At 47.5% G+C, this 22,564-nt stretch overlaps 1 protein-coding gene across 11 annotated transcripts in view; it reads left to right on the forward strand.

Annotated features, from left to right (window-relative positions):
• DGLUCY (D-glutamate cyclase) overlaps positions 1–22,564 on the forward strand; it is a 164,218-nt gene that overhangs the window by 85,389 nt on the left and 56,265 nt on the right. For all 11 annotated transcript variants that reach the window (XR_013396483.1, XR_013396482.1, XR_013396484.1 and 8 more), the window contains one exon: positions 16,997–17,128. Coding sequence is in view for 8 of the 11 variants with exons in the window: in XM_015144368.3 (XP_014999854.3) it covers positions 16,997–17,128 (132 nt within the window). In the remaining 3 variants the exon portion in view is untranslated. The remainder of the gene's footprint in view (positions 1–16,996; positions 17,129–22,564) is intronic.

The raw sequence follows: 22,564 nt of genomic DNA on the forward strand, positions 1-22,564 counted from the left end.
ACAACAGGAAAGTTCCTTTTGTGAAATAAAAAGGCAGGAAGGCACGAGCAGTATATGATTGTAGCCCACAGATTTGTTTGGCTAGAGCAGAGCGTTCTTTGTTCTTGAAAGTGAGTTGTGAGAAATGGAGCATTTGGGAGGGAGTTGGGGGTGCTGGAAGGGGCCTTGTGGGGAGCCTGCGGGGCCTCAGGCTTTGTGTGAGTCTGGGAGTTTTAGTGCAGCATTTACCGGATTACTAGCAAATTCAGGAAATAAGCCTGTTTCCTCCTATTGTGGAACCTAATCCTTTATTCATTAAATGGAGTATTTACTCAGCCTTAAAATGTTCAGTGTGGGGGATTAGAAAAGAAGGGAGCCCACAGCTGCTGAGAGCCCACTATGTGCTGACTCTGGGCTGGAGGCTTTTCCTACATTTTCTCTTTTAATGCTCCCAACCTCCCTCTTTGCCCCATTTCACAGATGGAGAAGGAAAGGGAAGTGACTTGTCCAAAGCCACTCTGTCAAAAGGGGACTTGAGTCCTCAGGGCTGTTGACACTAAAGCTGACAAGCAGGTAACCACATTGGGGTTTTCTCCAGGACATGAGAATTCCTTTGTCCCTTGTATCACATCAAGCACCTGGGCTGATCACCCTTTTGCATGGTGTAGTCACCTCACAGCCTCAGGCAGCCTCAGCTTATCCTCAGCTACATCCACTATGCCCAGGGACACTGATGAATGCATCTGGGATTCTGGAGAGAGGGGTCCACTCATGAGTTGAGGCCCCGTTTGTACTTGCTCCCCCAGGACTGAGGACAGGAAGTCACACCTAGGAGAACCAAGACACAGTTGACACAAATGGTACCCACAGAGCATCCTTGTCCCAACTGTCACCACCGTCCCCCTCTTCCTCCTCACACCTGCATCTCCAGCAGTTACTGAGCACTTGCAATGTACCAGGTGCTCTCTCAGCACTTTATATATATATCATCTCCTGGAACCATCCCAAAGCTGCTTTGAAGCAGGTACCATTATCCTCCCCATTTTATGGATGGGAAAGCCAAGGAATGACCATGGAGGCCGAGGTCACAGCAAGGGGCTTGTCCCTATAAGGTCTATACACTCATCCCCATTTCCTTTTCTCTCTTTCATTTTCTTTTTTATTTTTGGAGACAGGCTCTCACCCTGTTGCCCAGGCTGGAGTGCAGTGACGTGATCATGGCTCACTGCAGCCTTGACCTCTAAGGCTCAAGCAATCCTTCTGCATCAGTCTCCCGAGTAGCTGGGACCACAGCTATGCACCACCATGCCTGGCTAATTTTTGTATTTTTTTGTAGCGACAGGGGTCTCACCATGTTGCTCAGGCTTATCTCAAACTCCTGAGCTCAAGCCATCCACCCTCCTCAGCCTCCTAAAGTGCTGGAATTAAGGCGTGTCCCACCATGCCTGGCCCATGCTCCATTTTAAAAATGCGTAAATTTAACCTTCGAGAGGTTGCCCACTCATCTCACATGGCTGGCAGGTGGCTGAGTTGGGATTTGAACTCGAGTTCTGTCTGACTACAGTGGCTGGGCTGAGCACTGCTGTGAAGGATAATTGTTGAGTTAAAGAAAACCTCTGGAGAAGTGATTTGGCCTTGTGGATCTTTCCCTGAGCACAATTTCCAGCATGTTCCTGAGAAAGCTTAGGATCCTCTTTGTTGGAATAAGCGCAGGTCCTTCCTCGGGGCATCTATGCCCACTAATGTCACGGTCATCCTCCATCCCCACTTCTTCCCCTTTCCCAAGAACATCTGATATGGGGCTCTGGGCAAGCCCTGGGAGGAGCTGCTGCCCAGGTGGATATGTGCCCCGGAGGAATGTACGCCTGCAGCAAGGCGAGTGGGACACTTTTGAAGCCTCAGGTCACATTGTCCCCAAGACAAGGCTGATGCGGATAGTAAGCCTCTTGTTTTTGAAGGTCACATACAACAAAAACGTGGAAACTCAGGATGGAAGAGGCCCGTGAGAGCAATCATGAGGCATAACAACAGCTGCAGAAGGTGACTGCAGGGAAGCGGACTGTGCTCCTTTTCTTTGTGTTCTGTTTTTAGCTGTGTTTTTCAGAGCAAGTAGGTACCATGGTGATAGGTACCATAGAAATAGATGGAGCGCACCACCCAGCACGGGGCTGCTAAGCTGTTCCCCTGGAAATGCACGGAGAGCTGCCAGGGAGAGCCCAGGGACTCTGCTTCCTGGGGCCTGTCAGCTGCACGGCCAGGGAAGAAGGACCCTGGAGAGTGGTCCCCAGAGGCTTCTCACTGTCTCACTGTGATTGTCCGAGGTCCCTGATGGTGCATCCTCCCTCCTGGAGCACCTATGGCCTTTCTCTCTGAGTCCTCCCAGGAAACTCACTTAAGAAGGTTTGCCTTTGCCTAGTGAAGCAATTATCTTGGCCAACAGTGACCTCAAAAGTAACACTGCCAGCATTCCCGTCTCCATAGTTAGGAGTGTGTGGTCCTCATCCTGCCTGGATGTGGCACTGTCACTGGTTTTATGCAATGGGTCATAAAGAATTTGTGGGGCAGGAGCTGAGTTCTGAACATTTGGTAATCAGGAATACTCATAAAATGAAATCTCAGAGGATCTAACCCAGAAAGCCGAGCAAGGTAGGGCAAAACCATGTCTGATATGGTGGTTTTCAGTTTGTGAAGCTGCAGGCAGTAAAGAATAGGGCCCAGCCTCAACTATTTTTGGATGCAGCTTGAATGGACTGAAAGACCCTTTGAAACAAGTGCTGGAACCATCCCGTAGCACTTACATAACCATTTCTGCAAGGCTGTTGATAGATGAATGTAAATTAACCTAGGCAGAGCTTAGCTCATTTTTATTTAGATTTAGACCAATTTCATGTCTTCTGAAATGTAACCCATATATATACACACTAAATCTAACTCTTTTATTTTAGACCTAGCATGAGAGGATCAAGTTTAAAGGGCATCTGTTATTATATCATATCTGTTTCTGTGATAGCTTTATTATGTACATTTCTTTCTATACATTTGTGCTCTCAGGTGGCATTCTTCTTCAGAGCAGGGCAAGTGTAATTCTGGACCAATGTATGATTCGGAGATCAGTAATTTTAAGCACCAACAAACTGAAGGTAATTTTATTCTCGATGAAAGAAACATACATGCGGCACAGTGGCTCACGTGAGCCTGTAGTCCCAGCACTTTGGGAGGCTGAGGCGGGCGGATCACTTAAGGTCAGGAGTTCAAGACAGCCTGGCAAACATAGTGAAACCCCATTTCTACTAAAAATACAAAAATTAGCCGGGCACGGTGGCTCAAGCCTGTAATCCCAGCACTTTGGGAGGCTGAGACGGGCGGATCACAAGGTCAGGAGATCGAGACCATCCTGGCTAACACGGTGAAACCCCGTCTCTACTAAAAAATACAAAAAACTAGCCGGGCGAGGTGGCGGGCGCCTGTGGTCCCAGCTACTCCGGAGGCTGAGGCAGGAGAATGGCGTAAACCCGGGAGGCGGAGCTTGCAGTGAGCTGAGATCCGGCCACTGCACTCCAGCCTGGGCGACAGAGCCAGACTCAGTCTCAAAAAAATAAAAATACAAATACAAAAATTAGCTAGGTGCGGTGGCACGCACCTGTAATCCCAGCTACTTGGTAGGGTGAGGCGGGAGAATCGCTTGAATCCAGGAGGTGGAGGTTACAGTGAGCCAAGATCACACCACTACAGTCCAGCCTGGATGGCAGAGTAAATCTCTGTCTCAAAAAAGAAAGAAACACACATCTCTAACAAAGGATTTATTTATTTTTTCCTGAGACAGGGTCTCTCTCTGTCACCCAGGCCGGAGTGCAGTGGCTCCATCTCAGCTCACTGCAACCTGCACCCCCAAGGCTCAAGTGATACTCCTACCTCAGCGTGGGACCACAGGTGTGTACCACCATGTCTGGCTATGTTTTTGTAATTTTAGTAAAGACAGGGTGTCACCATTTTGCCCAGGCTGGTCTCAAACTCCTGAGCTCAGGTGATCTACCCACCTTGGCCTTCCAAAGTGCTGGGATTATAGGCATGAGCCACTGTGCCTGGCTAGGAACTTATTTTAAAAACCAGAAACTTAAAAATCAATAACATCATTAATTCATAAATTATTGTTTAGTTATAGATTATGAAAATGATAGAACCAGAAGGTGCTAACAAAATGTCTGTCCCGCATGTGTGGCATTTGATATGAAGAAACTGAGGCCCTTGCCGGGCATAGTGGCTCACGCCTGTAACCCCAGCACTTTGGGAGGCCGAGGCAGGAGGATCGCTTGAGCTGAAGAGTTCAAGACCAGCCTTGGGCAAGATGGTGAAACTCTGTCTCTACAAAAAAATACAAAAGTTAACCATGTGTGGTGCAGTGTACCTGTAGTAGCAGCTACTGAAGAAGCTGAGGTGAGAGGATCGCTTGATCCCAGGAGGTCAAGGCTGCAGTAAGCCATGATTGTGCCACCGCACTCCAGCCTGAGAACAGAGTGAGATCCTGTCTCAAAAAAAGAAAAGAAAAGGCCAGGTGCGGTGGCTCATGCCTGTAATCCCAGAATTTTGGGAGGCCAAGGCAGGTGAATCACCTGAGGTGCGGAGTTTGAAATCAGCCTGACCAACGTGGAGAAACCCCGTCTCTACTAAAAATACAAAATTAGCCAGGCGTGGTGTTGCATGTCTGTAATCCCAGCTGCTCAGGAGGCTGAGGCAGGAGAATCACTTGAACCCGGGAGGCGGAGGTTGCCATGAGCCGAGATCACGCAATTGCACCCCAGCCTGGGCAACAAGAGCAAAACTCCATCTCAAAAATAAAAAAAATAAAATAAAGAAACTGAGGCCCAAAGAGTTGGCGTACTTTGCTGTTGTCTTCTGTGTATGCAGGTGGTATCTCTAGGTCATTATCACTCTGGCAAGTTCTCTCCCAGTGATGGAGATGTGTGGAGACCCCAGTCTCTCCAACCAGGGAGTGGTACTCATGGTGACCTTGAAGTAGGCTTGTGAGTCAGGCCGTTGGTTGAGCTGTGCAGTGCAAGAAGTAGCTAAACATTAAAGGAATTGCCTGGTTTATCGTTAGGACTAACCACAGAACCGATGACTCAGCGTTTACTGTTGGCAGTATCATACACTCAACCTGCATGTAGATTTCGTGCATCGTATTTTGTGGTTACAGGAATTTGGCCTGATGGACCCGTTGCAGAAACCCTGTATTAAATAAGCAAACACGTGTGCTCTAGTTTTACAGGCCAAGCAAACTGTGAAACAGAAGGGTTGGCCTTTCTTGCCCAAAGGAGTCATACCTTGGACTTTTGCCACTTGGTTGGGTTGCTTTATTTGGCTAAGTAACTAAAAGCAGATTTACTTTGAAGACTGAGGCTCTCAAATATTCTAGAACTCTCTAAGAATGGACATTCACAGTTATGCTGGGCAGACATATTCTCAAATTTTTGGAGTCATAAAGCTGATGTTTGGGCTGGGTGCGATGACTCACACCTATAATCCCAGCGCTTTGGGAGGCCAAGGCGGGCGTATCACAAGGTTAGGAGTTTGAAACCAGCCTGGCCAATATGGTGAAACCCTGTCTCTACTAAAAGTGCAAAAATTAGCCAGGCATGCTGGTGGGCACCTGTACTCCCAGCTACTCTGGAGGCTGCGGCAGGAGAGTTGCTCGAACCCGGGAGGCAGAGGTTGCAGTGAGCAGAGATCGCGCCGCTGCACTCCAGCCTGGGCGACAGAGCAAGACTCTGTCTCAAAAAAAAAAAAAATCCAGTTTGGCTTGTGTGAAACACACACACACAACCTTCCTTTCCCAAGATAAACACCTTCCCATGGAGCTGGAACAGGAGCCCTGGGATTAGAATATTTGATATTCAAGACACACACTGAGTCTGGTGTGTTGCTTTTCAGCAACACACTGAAAAATTGTTGCTTTTCACACCAACAGTTTGAAACTAAACATTTAATGTGAATGTTTCTTTTTTTTGAGAGAATGTCTCACTGTCCGCCAGGCTGGAGTGCAGTGGTGCAATCATGGCTCACAGCAGTCTCGACCTCCAGGGCTCAAGCAATCCTCCTGCCTCAGCCTCCTGAGTAGCTGGGGTTACAGTCGCACGCCACCATGCCAGCTAATTTTTTTAGTTTTTATTTTTTGTAGAGATGGGGGTCTTGTACTCCTGGACTCAAGGGATCCTACCGCCTCAGCATCCCAAAGTGCTGAGATTCCAGGCATGAGCCACCACACCTGGCCTTAATGTGAATGTTTCTTAACAATCACAACTTGATTTTTAACATTTTAATTAAATTTTTTATTATGAAAAAATATATAACATACAGTTTACCATTCTAATCATTTTTAAGTGTCCAGTTCTGTGGCATTAAGTACATTCACACTGTTGTGCAACCATCATTGCCTTCCATTTCCAGAACTCTCTTCATCTTCCCAGACTGAAACTCTGTGCCCATTAAATGATAACTCCCCATTCCCCACCCCATCTCCTGGACCCAGCCTGTGGTCACCACCATTCAGCTTTCCATCTCTGTTCATCTGTCCGCTGTGGGTGCCTCGTAGAAATGGAATCACAATATTTGTCACTCGTGTCTGACTTATTTCAGTTTGCATAACGCGCTCAGGGTTCATCCATGTTGTAGCATGCATCAGAATTTCCTTCCTTTTTAAGGCTGAAGAATATTCTACTGTATGTATATACCACATTTTGTTTATCCATAATTTTTCTATACTTTTTTGTTTTTTTTTTTTTTTTTTTGAGACGGAGTCTCACTCTGTCTCCCAGGCTGGAGTGCAGTGGCGTGATCTCGGCTCACTGCAAGCTCTGCCTCCCGGGTTCATGCCATTCTCCTGCCTCGGCCTCCTGAGCAGCTGGGACTACAGGCGCCTGCTACCATGCCTGGCTAATTTTTTGTATTTTTGGTAGAGACGGGGTTTCACTGTGTTGGCCAGGATGGTCTCGATCTCCTGACCTCGTGGTCTGCCCGCCTTGGCCTCCCAAAGTGCTGGGATTACAGGTATAAGCCACCACGCCCGGTCTATTTTTTTATTTTAAAACAATTGCAAAGTGACAGAACATTTCAAGAATGGTACTAAAGAAAATCTTTTTTATATCACATTATTCATCTTTTTTCTTTTTTCTTTTTTTTTGAGATGCAGTCTTGCTCTGTCGCCCAGGCTAGAGTGCAGTGGTGCGATCTTGGCTCACTGCAACCTCTGCCTCCTGAGTTCAAGAGATTCTCTTGTCTCAGCCTTCTGAGCAGCTGGGATTACAGGCGTGCGCCTCCACACCTGGCTAATTTTTGTATTTTTAGGAGAGACGGGGTTTTGCCATGTTGGCCAGACTGGTCTTGAACTCCTGGCCTCGGCCTCCCAAAATGCTGGGATTACAGTTGTAAGCCACCCCACCCGGCCTTTCTTTTTTCTTTTTAGACAGGGTCTCATGTCATAAGAGATACTACCCGCCGTTCCCCACCACGGAGTCCTACCTTACTCAGCTCCACCTTGTGGCTTTAGGACTGAATTGTTTAGAAAGGGGAGGAGAAGGGACCACCATTTGCTTTCACTGAAAATATTTGTTTTGGCCAGGCGTGGTGGCTCATGCCTGTAATCCCAACACTTTGGGAGGCCAAGGCAGGAGGATTGCTTGAGCCCAGGAGTTCAGAAAATACAGCCTGGGTAGCATAGTGAGACCCCCATCTCTACAAAAAAAGAAAAGAAATTAGCTGGGCATGGTGGTACATGCCTGTGGTGGTCCCAAGCTACTCAGGAGACTTAGGTGGGAAGATGGCTTGAGCCTGAGTTGTTGAGGCTGCAGTGAGCCATGATTGCACTCCTGCACTCCAGCCTGATGACAGAGCAAGACTCTGTCTCAAGAAAAAAAAAGAAAGAAAATGCTTGTTTCATTAACAATTCTTTGCATATGGGGAGCCCTTGTATTTAACCTATTTAAATAAACAAATCTTAATTATGACTACCAGCATTTCCCCAATCTTTTGTCTCTGCTATTATAATACCATTTTTTAAATAAAACGTTTATACAGTTAGGATGCCTTCTTCCTTGCAGCAACACTTATTTTGCAAATTTGCAGTTGTATTTAGGCTACCACCAGCAACTCTCTTGGCAAACATTGAGCAACTCCTACCACAAAAATTAATGAGTAGAGAGACAAGGTCTGTACACCTACTCATTTTGTTCTTCCATTATCAAGTTGTGGGACTCTGGGGAAGTGATCCAGGGGACATCTACAGAAACCAAAAATGGAGTTTTGTAACACTGTGAGTTGTTTGTTCTTGTGAATAATAGGATCTTCTTGACTAGACTGAAGGCTTCAAGGAAGCTGTGTCTTCTGTTTTTTGTGTGCACCCTTCGAGGTTCTAAACATGATGCTACATGAATATAAGGTGTTCCCTGTGCTTGTGGGCTGGCAGAGCTGTGAGGGCTTCATTGGGATGAACTAGGAGAAGGAGCCTGGGTTATAACATTCCGTGGATACTTCTTGGGTTTTATCTTCCTTGACCTACGTGGACCGTAAATTCCTCCTTGAAATACTTGCTTCTGAATCACAAGCAAGTGTGATTTCCTACCTCCCTGGCCGGCTTTTCTTAGCTGCCTTTGTGTGAGCCACATGCTCTGCCCATCCCTCCTGACAGTGAGCTTTATTTATTTATTTTTTTATTTGTTTGTCTATTTAAGATACAGTCTGTCTCTGTCACCCAGGCTGGAGTGCAGTGGCGAAATCTCAGCTCACTGCAACCTCTGCCTCCCTGGTTCAAGCGAGTCTCGTGCCTCCGCCTCCCCAGTAACTGGGATTACAGACGTGCACCACCACACCCAGCTAATTTTTGTATTTTCGGTAGAGACAGGGTTTCACAATGTTGGCCAGGCTGGTCTCAAACTCCTGTCCTCAAGTGATCCGCCCGCCTCGGCCTCTTAAAGTGCTAGGATTACAGACGTGAGCCACCGCGCCCAGCTGACAGTGAACATTTATTGGGCACATTCCATGTGCCAGGCACTGTTGATGCTGCATGTCCAGCAGTGGGTACAACAGATGGAAAGCCTTGTCTTCACCGAACTGAAAGGAAACAAGGAAAACCCCCTCCCTTGGGTGTGAGCCTGCTTCCTTGTTTCTGCATCACACGGACAACCTCAGCTGCTCCCCAGGGTGTGCTGAGCACTTGCCTGCTCATGCAGGACTTGCCGGGCCCTTGAAGGATGAAGGCAGCCTCTTCCCTGCAAGGTTCTTTCCTATGCAAACCCAAAAGTATCTGAGACAGAGCTCAATCAACTTAGAAAGTTTATTTTGCCAAAGTTAAGGACACAGCCTTAACATACAGCCTTAACACATAGCCTCAGGAGGTCCTGAGGACATGTACCCAAGGTGGTTGGGGTACAGGTTTTTATTTTTGTTTGTTTGTTTGTTTTTTGAGACAGGGTCTCACTCTGTCACCCAGGCTGAAGTGCAGTGGTGCGATCTCAACTCACTGCAGCCTCTGCCTCCCGGGTTCTCCTGCCTCGGCCTCCCAAGTAGCTGAAATTACAGGTGTGCACCACCATGCCCAGCTAATTTTTGTAAATTTAGTACAGACGGGATTTTGCCATATTGGCCGGGCTTGTCTTGAGCTCCTGACCTCAAGTGATCTGCCCAACTTGGCCTCCCAAAGTGCTGGGATTACAGGTGTGAACCACCATGCCTGGCCACCGCTTGGTTTTATACATTTTAGGGAGACATGAGAAATCAGTCTCTGTGTGAGACTGATCAGCCTTTCACTGAATACACAATTTCCATGTGAGAAGGGGGTAGAGGAATAGTCACTTATGCCTTAGTCTGGCTCAGTGAATCTACATTTTTACGTAAACAGTAGGGCAAAGGAAGCAATTAGATACGCATTTGTCTCAGGTGAGCCTCAGAGGGATGACTGGGTTCTGTCTATCCTTTGTCAGGCACCCATGAAAATAAGTTGTCAATTTACATTGCCAGGGTGAAATTCAATAGAACTGTTTTAGGGTAAAAATGTTGAAGCCCACAAGGGAATTCATCTTTTAGCAATCTTATTTGGGAATAAAATGGGAGGCAGGCTTGCGCAGTTCCCAGCTTGACTTTTCCCTTTGGCTTAGTGATTTTGGGGTCTATTTTTGTGATTTATTTTCCTTTCACACCTGCGAGGGAGACTTTCTGATGCTCCTGTCTCTGCCCTGCACTCCCCTCTCATCTGCCAACTTCGTACTTTGGCTGCCCTGCCGTCCGTCCCCCACCTGCAGCCCTACTGATCTTCCTAAAAGGCAAGTTTCACAAATCACTCACTGCTCAGTACCTTCTGTGATTTCCTGAGGCTCCGGGATAAATCCAAATTCCTTCACATGACAGGAGGGTCCCCACGAGCCGGCCTCTGCTTTCCCTCCCAGCCCCAGCTCCCGCCACCTCCTGCCTCGTGGGGACAGCTGGTCCCCGCTAATACCTCCCTGCCTTGCTCCTGCTGGCCCCTGGGTCTAGAGGACCTTCTCCTTCCCCAGCCTGCTTCTAGTCTGACCCCTACTCTCCTTTTAGACTCAGCCCCTTCTCCTCCTCCACCCTGAGTCCACGGGCCCGGGAGCGCTAAGCACATGGTGTTATAGTTAACTATTTACTTTTCCATCTTTTCCTGGAAGACAGACATGATGGTAATTATGCGTTTAATGTCTGTCTCCTGGGATGGTAAACCCCTGCGAGCGTGGGCTGTGACTGTCTTATTCACCACTGTTTCTGGCATGGGGCACGGAGTAATAAACATGGCTAACGCTTCCACAGCGCTAACTGTGAACCGGCCACAAGTATCCTGAGAGCCTTACATGCATTTACAACTTTAACCCTTACCACCACTCAGTGAGGTACTGTGATATTATGAGATATGTATTTGGTCTTCCTCTGGTTTCCTGGCATACAACTTCTAAAATCCTTGGAATCTCCAAAGAGATAAACATGTTTTTATAGGCTAGAGAGTTGACCGATGGCCAGGCATGGTGGCTTTGGCCTTGCACAGCGGCTCACTCCTGTAATCCCAGCACTTTGACAGGCCAAGGCTTACGGATCATTTGAAGCCAGGAGTTTAAGACCAGCCCCGTCTCTACAAAAAAAAAAAAAAAAAAGGGCCGGGCGCGGTGGCTCAAGCCTGTAATCCCAGCACTTTGGGAGGCCGAGACAGGCGGATCACGAGGTCAGGAGATCGAGACCATCCTGGCTAACACGGTGAAACCCCGTCTCTACTAAAAAATACAAAAAAAAAAAAAAACTAGCCCGGCGAGGTGGCGGGCACCTGTAGTCCCAGCTACTCAGGAGGCTGAGGCAGGAGAATGGCGTAAATCTGGGAGGCGGAGCTTGCAGTGAGCTGAGATCCGGCCACTGCACTCCAGCCTGGGCGACAGAGCGAGACTCCGTCTCAAAAAAAAAAAAAAAAGATTAAAAAATTAGATGGGCGTGGTGGTGCTCACCTGTAGTCCCAGCTACTCGGGGGACTGAGGTGGGAGGATTGCTGAGCCCAGGAGGTTGAGGCTGCAGTGAATTGTGATTCCATCACTGCACTCTAGCCTGGGCAACAGGGCAAGACCCTGCTTCCAAAAAAAAAAAAAAGTACAGAAAAGATAAAGAGCAGAAAGCCTCTCTTTCATCAAGGCCACCCCAAGGCACAACTCCAGAGGGCACCATTCACATAAAATATAGTGCGACAGCCACTCCTGCTCAGGCCCCAGCCTCCCACTTTCCCCTCTGAGGGCACCAGTGATACCAAGCTCTTCTCCATCCTTCCACAGATGTCTACGTGGATGTGAACAGAACATGGCATGTTGGTTAATAGAGAATTCTCCACCTTGCCTTGTTAATTTTGCATCATTGGGAGATTGTTTCAGATAAGGTGTGTAGAGTAGCCTCATTCTTTTTTTTTTTTTTTTGAGACGGAGTCTCACTCTGTCGCCCAGGTGCAGTGGCATGATCTCGGCTCACTGCAACCTCCACCTCCCAGGTTCAAGCAATTCTCCTGCCCCAACCTCCCGAGTAGCTGGGATTACAGGCATGCACCACCATGTCTGGCTAATTTTGTATTTTTAGTAGAGACAGGGTTTCTCCATGTTGGTCAGGCTGGTCTCAAATTCCTGACCTCAGATGATCCACCTGCCTTGGCCTCCCAAAGTGCTGGGATTCCAGGTGTGAGCCACTGGGCCTCGCCCTTCCTTCCTTCCTTCCTTCCTTCCTTCCTTCCTTCCTTCCTTCCTTCCTTCCTTCCTTCCTTCCTCCCTTCCTCCCTCCCTCCCTCCCTTCCTTCCCTTCTTCTTCTTTATTTTTTTCAATAGGGTCTTGCTCTGTCACCCAGGCTGGAGTGCAGTGGTATGATCATGGCTCACTGAAGCCCTGACCTCTGGCTTAGGTGAGCTCTGGGCTTAGGCGATCCTCTCTTCAGCCTCCCAAGTAGCTGGGACTATAGGCATGCGCCACCACGCCTGGATAATTTTTGTATTTTTTGTAGAGACAGGGTTTTGCCATGTTGCCTAGGCTGGTCTTGAACTGCTGGGGTCCGGCAATACTCCCACCTTGGCCTCCCAAAGTGCTAGGATTACAGCCATGAGCCACTGTGCCCAGCCTGTTTTTTTTTGTTTTGTTTTGTTTTGTTTTGTTTTGTTTTGTTTTTTGAGACGGAGTCTCGCTCTGTGGCCCAGGCTGGAGTGCAGTGGCCGGATCTCAGCTCACTGCAAGCTCCGCCTCCCGGGTTTACGCCATTCTCCTGCCTCAGCCTCCCGGGTAGCTGGGACCACAGGCGCCCGCCACCACGCCCGGCTAGTTTTTTGTATTTTTTAGTAGAGATGGGGTTTCACCGTGTTAGCCAGGATGGTCTCGATCTCCTGACCTCGTGATCCGCCCGTCTCGGCCTCCCAAAGTGCTGGGATTACAGGCTTGAGCTACCGCGCCCGGCCTCTAAATCATTTCTATTACAAACGGTGCTGCAATGTACTCAGTCATTTCATCACTGTTTGAGCACATCTGTAGGATACAGTCCTAGGATTGGATTGCTTGGGTAAATAGAGACATTACTTTCTAAAGGTGGAATTTCAGAAATCTGTGACAAGCGTGCATAAGATATTTTTACACTGAAGTTTGGGGCGTGTCAGATCTAGCTAGAAGTTGACTGTCTGTGGGGCTCCTCTCTGATATATTTGATGTTCGGGAATGATGTTTCTGGGTTTGATAGTTTGTTCTCTAAAGAGAAAAGAGAGCTCACAGCAGAAAGGTAGCTTTTTGGATTCTAGCCAGGGCTCACTAATTGGATCCCATCTCACTTCACTTCTAGAGGAAGACCACTCAGGAAAACAAGATACCTAGTCCATGCAGCAGTGGGTTCCCCAATGCCCTGATAGAAAGTTTGAGAAGTTTAGGATTCAGTCCCTAAAAACATATGGACTGAAGAGGCTCTGGCCCTAAAATCACCTTGTTGGGGATAGTGGGAAGGTCCCTGCTATTTTAAAAATATACTGAGGATGTGATTCCTAACACCACAAGATGGGTGGGTGGGTGAATGGATGGATGGCTGGGTGAATGGATGGATGGCCGGGTGAATGGATAGATGGATGAATGAATGGGTAGATGGATGGATGGATGAATGCATGGGTGGATGGATGAATGCATGGATGGATGGATGGATGGATGGATGGATGACTGGATGGGTGGATAGATGGATGGATGGATGAATGAATAGGTGGATGGATGGATACATACATAGATTCATACATATAGAAAGGCAAATAGTGATCAAACAAATATGAACTTAGACCTGCTTTACCTAATAAGGTAACTTCTTTGAGCTCCTTGAACCTCAGTCTCTGACTGTAATAGGATTAACAATGCCTTTTTTGTGTGTGGGACTATAGTGACAAACCAACAGATGATGTACGTAAAGGCCCTAGCGTGGTCCTGGCACACAGTGGGTACCCATATATGGTGGTAGTTGCTATCATTTACTATGAGTGGGCATTCTCTGATTGGTGTACATTGAAAGCATTTTTTTTTTTTTTTTTACTTTGCAGGAGCCAGGTTACACCCTGTTTGACCCTGCCTTCATAGGGATGACTCTGTAAAGTAGGGGCTCTCAGCCTTCTTTCCCTCCCAGCATGCACAGTGGGTGACACTGGGGTGCCTGACACACTCCCAGCATGCATTTCACAGGGCAGGATTTCTGGCAACACTCATTTCTCTCCAGGCCAGGAAAGCAACCTAGAATCAACTTACATTTACATTAAAACAATACATAAATAAAGGAAAGAGAAGGCAATAACCCTCAGACTTTGGTCTCCTGGCTAAAATGTATTTGCAAAACAGCACACAGCTTGCACCTGCTGCCCTCTAGCGTAATAATGAGGGTGGGTGGAGGTACCCGTGGGATGGCCTATTCCAGTGGGTTTGGGTAAATGAAGACAGTTGTCAGAGGGGTGGCTGCTATTCCCCACATGGTTATGGAATGCTCCTCTCTTGGGCCTTTGCTGTGTGCCAGGCAGAGGTGCTAGGTCCTCTCTGCAGTGTGCAGTGACCCTGGGGAACCACAGACATTCAGGACCCTGGCTGGTAGCTCAGTTGCTTGACTAAGGGGGTCAGGCTTGCCAGGCCCAGGCATTAGGCAAACCCAGGCCTGACCTGCCAAAGCAGCTGCTTTAAGCCTCAGAATCTTCCACTGGGCAATGGAATCCTACCTCACCTGACTCCTCCCAGCACCCCCTCCCCTCAGTCCATGGGGACTAAGTGTTCTCTCCCCTGTGTCCCCACAGCACTTTGTTCCCACAGCTATTAAAGTACTCATTGTTGGCTCTAAATACATCTCTCCTCCTTCCAAAGCAATATTCTTTTTGTTTTGTTTGCTAGAGATTTTATGCAATCTCAAATTCTTTGTTAAAATGGCCCTGGGGTTTACATTATTTTCTATCTAGGAGATTAGAATTGAAAACATAAATTGGTGGTTTGGAATTCCACTGAGTTCTTCTCTTTAGATAGAAAGAATTGTGGAAAGTCTGGCTTGTCCAGAACCCTCACTATGGGCACTGTCCTTGAATCCTGCTCTCATTCATTCTGCAGTCAGCCAGTCATTCAACGAACACTTACTAAACTCCCACCTTTGTGCCACTATGCTAGGCGCTGGGTATATTTGGATGGAAAGGACCTTGGCTATGCTTTAGAGACCAACACAATGTGGTTATCTAGCTTTAGACTTTGCTGACGTACTAAAATCTATCTTTTTTTTTTTTTTTTTTGAGACAGGTCTCACTCTGTCGCCCAGGCTGGAGTGCAGTGGCATGATCTTGACTCACTGCAACCTGACCTCCTGGGATCAAGTGGTCCTTCCACCTCAACCTCCCAAGTAGCTAGGACTACAGGCACGCAATACCATGCCTGGCTTTTTTTTTTTTTTTTTTTTTTTTTTTTGGTAGATGTGGGTTTTTGCCATGTTGCCCAGGCATGTCTTGAACTCCTGGCCTCAAGCAATCCTCCTGCCTCAGCCTCTCAAAGTGCTGGGATTACAGGCATGAGCCAACACACCTGTCCGAAACCTCTTTTTTTACAGCATAAGAAGTCAATTTCGGCCAGGTGTGGTAGCTCACGCCTGTAATCCCAGCACTTTGGGAGGCCAAGGTGGGCTGATCACTTGACCAAGAGTTTGAGACCAGCCTGGTCAATATGGTGAAACCTCGCCTCTACTAAAAATACAAAAACATAAGCCAGGTATGGGGGGCACATACCTGTAATCCCAGCTATTCAGGTGGCTGAAGCATGAGAATCTCTTGAAGCCAGGAGGTGGAAGTTGCACTGAGCTGAGATCACGCCACTGCACTCCAACCTGGGAAACAGAGTGGCGAGACTCTGCCTCAAGTAAAACAAACAAAAAAGAAGTCAACTTGTAGGATTCCTTTCTGAACACAATTTCCTAGAGATTTGAGACCACCTCTATTTTTTAAAAATAATATTTTTTAAAAATCATATTTTTAAACTTTAAATTGTGATTTAAAAAACACATTCTACTTTTAAAAATCTACAACATCTATTTACTCACCAAAGATTGTATAAGGCACTCTGCCGAGAGAGGGGTTGGGGAAGCATAAAGAAGAAAATACAAAGTCCCAGCCGGGCATAGTGGCTCACGCCTATAATCCCAGCACTTTGGGAGGCCGAGGTGGGTGGATCACGAGGTTAGGAGATCGAGACCATCCTGGCTAACACGGTGACACCCCGTCTTTACTAAATATACAAAAAATTAGCCGGGCATAGTGGCGGGCACCTGTAGTCCCAGCTACTCGGGAGGCTGAGGCAGGAGAATGGCGTGAACCCGGGAGGCGGAACTTGCAGTGAGCCAAGATCGCGCCACTGCACTCCAGCCTGGGCGACAGAACGAGACTCTGTCTCAAAAAAAAAAAAGAAAACACAAAGTCCCTATACCTTCTAGAAACCTAAATCTAAATAACAGAAGCCACATGTCGACAAAACTCAGCCTCTTCTTTCACTTGCGACTGCAGTGGTACTCATTCGTCTGTTCATTCAATCGTGTGTATTTGGGGCACGTGCTATGTGTATAGGCAGTGATAGGTGCTCTGGAGCCTGTGGAAGAAGTCTCACATGTGTCCCTGCCTTCGAGGCCCTAGGGAGAGAAGGGAGTTCAGAGTCAAGTAGAATAATAGGCCACGGTGACTCCTGGCCAAGGAGCCCAGCACCAGCCTTTTGGAGAAGACTTTGCAGCTTCAGAGGAATGGAAAGCCCTTAGGGGAAGGAAGGGGGACATTCAGGTTTGCGTTAGGAATTTCTCATCAGAAACTGAGATGTGACAAGGGGGAGAATGGGTTCCAAACAATGCCCACCGCAAGGCAGGCCCAGGAACAGAGCCAAGAAAAGGTGGGATATGATGTGGAATGTGATGCTATGTGAGGCTGAATCTGCTGCCTTCAGGGGCCACCCTTTCTAATTTGTTCCCTTTTCTCCCCTCACTCAGATTCTCTGCTACTTATTCAAGGTGACACAATGCCCTTCACACTCCACCTGAGGTCCCGCCTTCCCACTGCGCTAAGGAGTTTGATTCTACAAAAGAAACCAAACATCAGAAATACATCCAGCATGGCTGGGGGTAAGTGGTGCCAGATAGTTAAAAAAAAAAAAAAAAAAAAAAAGAAAGTTCCTGGGAAATACCAGCTGTGTAGGGCCCACACACTCCTGAGACTTCTAGATTCTACATAGGAAACAGAAAGTAAGAGCAGAATATTAGCTTCAGTCACTACTTAACTTCCCAGAAGAAACTGGAACTTTGGATTAGACTCAAGGTGTGGAAACCCATCAGATGGGTCTAATGACACCCAGTTCGGCTTGGTCACCTCAGCCCCATATGGGGAACCACCAGTGGGCTCAGGTGATGAAAAGGGTTGTCCCTTCCCAGAAAAGTGCCCCCAGGTTACACTGTAGTTTAATCAGATTTTGATTCAGACCAATTCTTCCTACCCTTGACTGGTCTTATTCTCTGGGTGGCACCCATCTCCCTACTGTATTCCGGGAGTGAAACCAAAGGCTCTAAAAGGTCCTGCAAGAGAAAACAGATACCAAATTTGTCACTGACCTAAGTCCAAGCAAAATTTCACATTAAAAAAGACTTTTCTGGTTATGGTATAAGTGCCCAAGGAAAAACCATCAGCACTGTCTAAAGTACTAGAGCAAGACCATTTTCCTTTAGTTTATTAACATGCCTGGCCTCTGTTGCTATATATGGGCTAACAGAGTTAACTGCTGAATAACAAAGCACTCTTAAACTTAGTGGCTTAAAACCATAATTCTCACAATGCTGCAATCAAGGCTGGTCTTAGCAGGGCACCTCTTCTGCTCCATGTGGTGTCTGTTGGGGATAGACCATCCAAGATGGCTTCTTCCTAACATGTCTGGCATCCAGTGGGATGGCTGGAACATCTGAGACTGGCTGAACATTTCCTGTCCATGAAACCTCTTCAATAGTGATAGCCAAACTTCTTTACATGGGAGCTCAGAACGCCATGAGACAGATTCCAAGAGAATAAGTCCTGATGCCCAAACTCATACCAAGCCTCTGCTTGCATCACACTTACTAATGTCCCATTGGCCAAAGCAAGTCACACGGCCAAGGCCAGAGTCAATGGGGAAGGGGCTACAATGGGGTGTGAATACTGGGGAGCAGAGTTTATATAAATTGGTGCAAAAGTAATTGCAGTTTTTGCCATTACTTTTATTTTTTAAAAAATGGCAAAAATCGCAATTACTTTTGCACTACCTAATATATACATAGAGCGCCACCAAGGTATTAGTCTACAACAACCCATTATATATGAGCAGCGAACACCAGCTTAACCCCAGGTTGACAACTGCTTGCTAAGACTCTGGGGAGGCAACAGAGCGGATCAGCCAGGGCCTTGGAGCCTGGAGGGAGAAAGTCTGAGTGTGAGTCCCAGCTTCACTCCTTACTAGCAAACTGCGAGCTTTCTAAGCCTCACCTACACAATGAAAGTAGCAGCAGAACCTTCCCAGTGGGACTGTCGGGAGGGGCACCTGAGCTGTTCCTGCTGCTGTGAAATGCTCCTCAAGTAGAGAAGCTCATTTTACCAAACAGCTGGAAAACTCCAGCTTGGAGCTGTCTTCTGGGGGCTTTCATTCAGATTAGACATGTTAAAGGGTGTTTTTTCCTCTCTCTTGTCATTAAGTTAAAAAAAAATGATTTTGAGGTAAAAGGACTCAGATAAATTACTCAGTTTATCTACAAAGAAAAGTGTCACTGCCTTCCATGGAGCCCAAGGCACCTGGGGGATGCACAAATCACCAGACCATAAAGTATCCTCCAAAAAGGTGAGGCCTCCAGAGTCCACCATCCTCTCCAGAAAGAGACCATGCAGGCTTCTATTCTGTGTCTGTTACTAATGGGGACAACTTGGGGACTTTTCTGTTCATCTCCAGCCGTGGAGATGAACAAAACCAAAACATAGTACCCTGCAAAGTTCATTTAATTAAAAAGGAAACAAAGGGCCAGACGCGATGGCTCACGCCTGTAATCCCACACTTTGGGACGCCAAAGCGGGTGGATCACCTGAGGTCAGGAGTTCAAGACCAGCCTGGCCAATGTGGAGAAATCCCATCTCTATTAAAAATACAAAAATTAGCTGAGCATGGTGGCATGCGCCTGTAGTCCCAGTTACTTGGGAAGCTGAGGCAGGAGAAGCACTTGAACCCAGGAGGCAGAGGCTGCAGTGAGCCGAGGTCACACCATTGCACTCCAGCCTGGGAAACAAGAGCGAAACTCTGTCTCAAGAAAAAAAAAAAAAAAAAAAAGGAAACAAGCTTTGTGCACATACCATCCTGATTTATTGTATTAAAAATACAATTTGTGCTGGCTGTAGTAGCTCACACCTGTAATCCCAGCACTTTGGGAGGCCGAAGCGGGTGGGCTGCCTAAGGTCAGGAGTTTAAGATCAGTCTGCCCAACATGGCAAAACCCCATCTCTACTAAAAATACAAAAACATTAGCCAGGCATGGTGGCATGCGCCTGTAATCCCAGCTACTCAGGAAGCTAAGGCAGGGGAATCACTTGAAAACTGGAGGTGGAGGTTGCAGTAAGCCCAGATCCCATCACTGTACTCTAGCCTGGGCAACAGAGGGAGACTCCATCTCAAAAAAAAAAAAAAAAAAAAAAAAAATCCAGTTTGTTCTCACAAGGGGCTTTGGTGGTAAGAAGCGGGTGAGTAGGGAGTGGGAGGCCTCTAAGCCAGCTGAATCCCCTCCCACCTCGCTCCAGATCATTTTCAGAGCCCTGCTGGGCTTGCTTGAGACCGGCATCAGGTTCCTTGGGCTTTCGGCAGCTGGGGGTGTCTCACGTGTCCTCATTTGGAAAGTCTGCCTGTAGCATTGGCAGGCACTGTGGCGACTGTGATAATGAGCTCTGGGCACCGCAATTCGAGTAGGAGCCGGTCCTGGATATTCCCAACAGATGGTTGCATCTGTTTCACTCCCCAGTCCCCATGGAGGACAGCGCTGCCCTCCTAGGGAAACCCAGTGCCTGAAGCCCAGCAGGGGCCACTCTGTGATGAAGTGAGGCGAGCTCCACGGGCACCCGTCCCAGGTTTAAATGCCGGCTGTGCCGTGCAGTAGCTGTGTGACCCTGGGAAAGTCACTTCATCTCTCTGAGCCTTGTTCCCCTCATCTATAAAATATAATTACATGTGCAGATGACTTGGCATGGGGAGTCCGGCACATAAAAAGCACTCAGTAAATATTCGCCAACAAGATTATTGCAGGAGAGAAAGGGACGTGGGTTGATACAGCAAATCTGACAGGGCAATTGTCCTCAAGGGTACTTCTCCAGTAGAACATAATTATTATTATTATTTTTGGAGATGGATTCTCACTCTGTCACCCAGGCTGGAGTGCAGTGGCGTAATCTCAGCTCACTGCAGCCTCCATCTCCCAGGTGCAAGCAATTCTCCTATCTCAGCCTCCCAAGTAGTTGGGATTACAGGCATGCACCACCATACCTGGCTAATTTTTGTATTTTTAGTAGAGATGGGGTTTCACCATGTTGGCCAGGCTGGTCTCGAACTTCTGACCTCAGGTGATCCGCCAACCTCGGCCTCCCAAAGTGCTGGGATTACAGGTGTGAGCCACCACACCCAGCCTGATAGAACATAATTATGTTTTTCTTCAGGATGGTCTTAATTTTAGCATATTGTGAAAAGCACAGAGAAGCAAATGACCAACATGCACAGCTCTGTCACCTGAGGCATTAACTTGTAATGTCCTTCCTTCTAGTTCTAGTAGATGTTCTTTGGTGTCTGCGCATTCAAGGGTTAGGTATTTATTGTAGTCTTCGCTATCTGGGCTTATTTATAGCCCTCTGTTTTGGGAAGGCTTTCCAGTTATTTGAAAGGATTTGGGTGTTGTGATCTAAGCTGTTTCTGCTTTAGGGGGCACCTGAAGCCCAGTAACGCTGTCATTCTTGCAGCCTCAGTACAGGTATGGCTTTGATGGTCTTGGACAAGATCTAGGAGGATTCTCTGGTTTACCAGGCAGAGACTCTTGTTCTCTTCCCTTACTTTCTCCCAGAGTCTCTCTCTCTCTCTCTGTTTTGAGCCACCTAAAGCTGGGGGTGGAGTGACACAAGCACCCCTGTAGCCACCACCACTGTGAGTGTGCTGGGCCAGACCTGAGGCCAGCACAGCACTGGGTCTTACCCAAGCCCTGCTGTAACCACTCCCTGGCAACTGCCTGTGTTCGCTCAAGGCCGTAGGGCTCTGCAATTAGCAGGTAGCAAAACCAGCCAGGCCTGTGTCCCTCCCTGCAGGGCGCTGAGTTCCCCCAGGCCCTGGGTGAGTCCAGAAGAGCCGTCTGGGCATCAGGGACTACAGCCAAAAACCTTAGATGTCTACCCAGTGTTCTATTGTATTGCGGCTGAGCTGGCACTCAAATTACAGGACACAGTCCTTTCCACTCTTCCCTCCCCTTTCCTTCTAGTTCTTTCACTCACTGATTTTATAAAAAGGAGAATTTGTCCAATACATTGTTTCATTACCTAGTATAGTTCCTTTAATGACACATCACAGACATCTTTTAACATAATCATTACATATTTCTTCTGTAACCATAATTTTAAACATCTACGCAGGATTTCATTGAACAGTAACTTTAGTCCCTGCTTCCTGAACACCGAGGTGCTCAATAACTTACATACATTACCTCCCTGAGGTCTCTTGGAGGTAGGCATGGTTGCTGCCATCTTATAGATGGGGAGGCCGAGGCTAGGACATGCAAAGCCACAGCCCAAGGTCACACAACTGGTCAGAGACAGGATCAGTATTCGAGTGCAGGTGTGTTTATCTCCAAAGCCAAAGGACTTCCATTGCGGAGGAAGGCTGGCTGCCCCCAGAGGAGGCTACAGCATGTAGTAGGATTCATTTCATGGCAATTCATCAAGCTGTAGGTTTGTGTGTGTTTGATTGAAGTGTTACCTACACTTTTTTGAGTGGGGCTCTGCAATTAGCAGGTAGCGAAACCAGCCAGGCCTGTGTCCTTCCCTGCAGGGTGGTGTACACTTTTTTGAGTGTAGGTAATGCTTCAATCAAAATTTACATTAGGCCTGTTGCAGTGGCTCACACCTGTAAGCCCAGCACTCTGGGAGTCCAAAACAGGCAGATCACTTGAGCCCAGGCATTTAAGATCAGCCTGGCCACCGTAGTGAAACCCCATCTCTACTAAAAATACAAAAATTAGCTGGGCACAGTGGTGCATGCCTATGGTCCCAGCTACTTGGGAGGCTGAGGCATGAGAATCACTTGAACCCGGGAGGCAGAGTTTGCAATGAGCCAAGATTAAGCCACTGCACTCCAGCATGGGTGACAAAGCCAGACTCTGTCTCTAAAAAAAAAAAAAAGAAAGAAAAAAAAGAATTCCATTGGAAGTTGGGTATGGTGATGTGTACCTGTATTTCCAGCTACTTGGCAGGCTGAAGCGGGAGGGTCACTTGAGCCCAGGAATTCAAGGCCAGCCTGAGCAACATAGCAA

The sequence above is a fragment of the Macaca mulatta genome, chromosome 7, assembly GCF_049350105.2.
Source record: "Macaca mulatta isolate MMU2019108-1 chromosome 7, T2T-MMU8v2.0, whole genome shotgun sequence".
NCBI lineage: Eukaryota > Metazoa > Chordata > Mammalia > Primates > Cercopithecidae > Macaca > Macaca mulatta.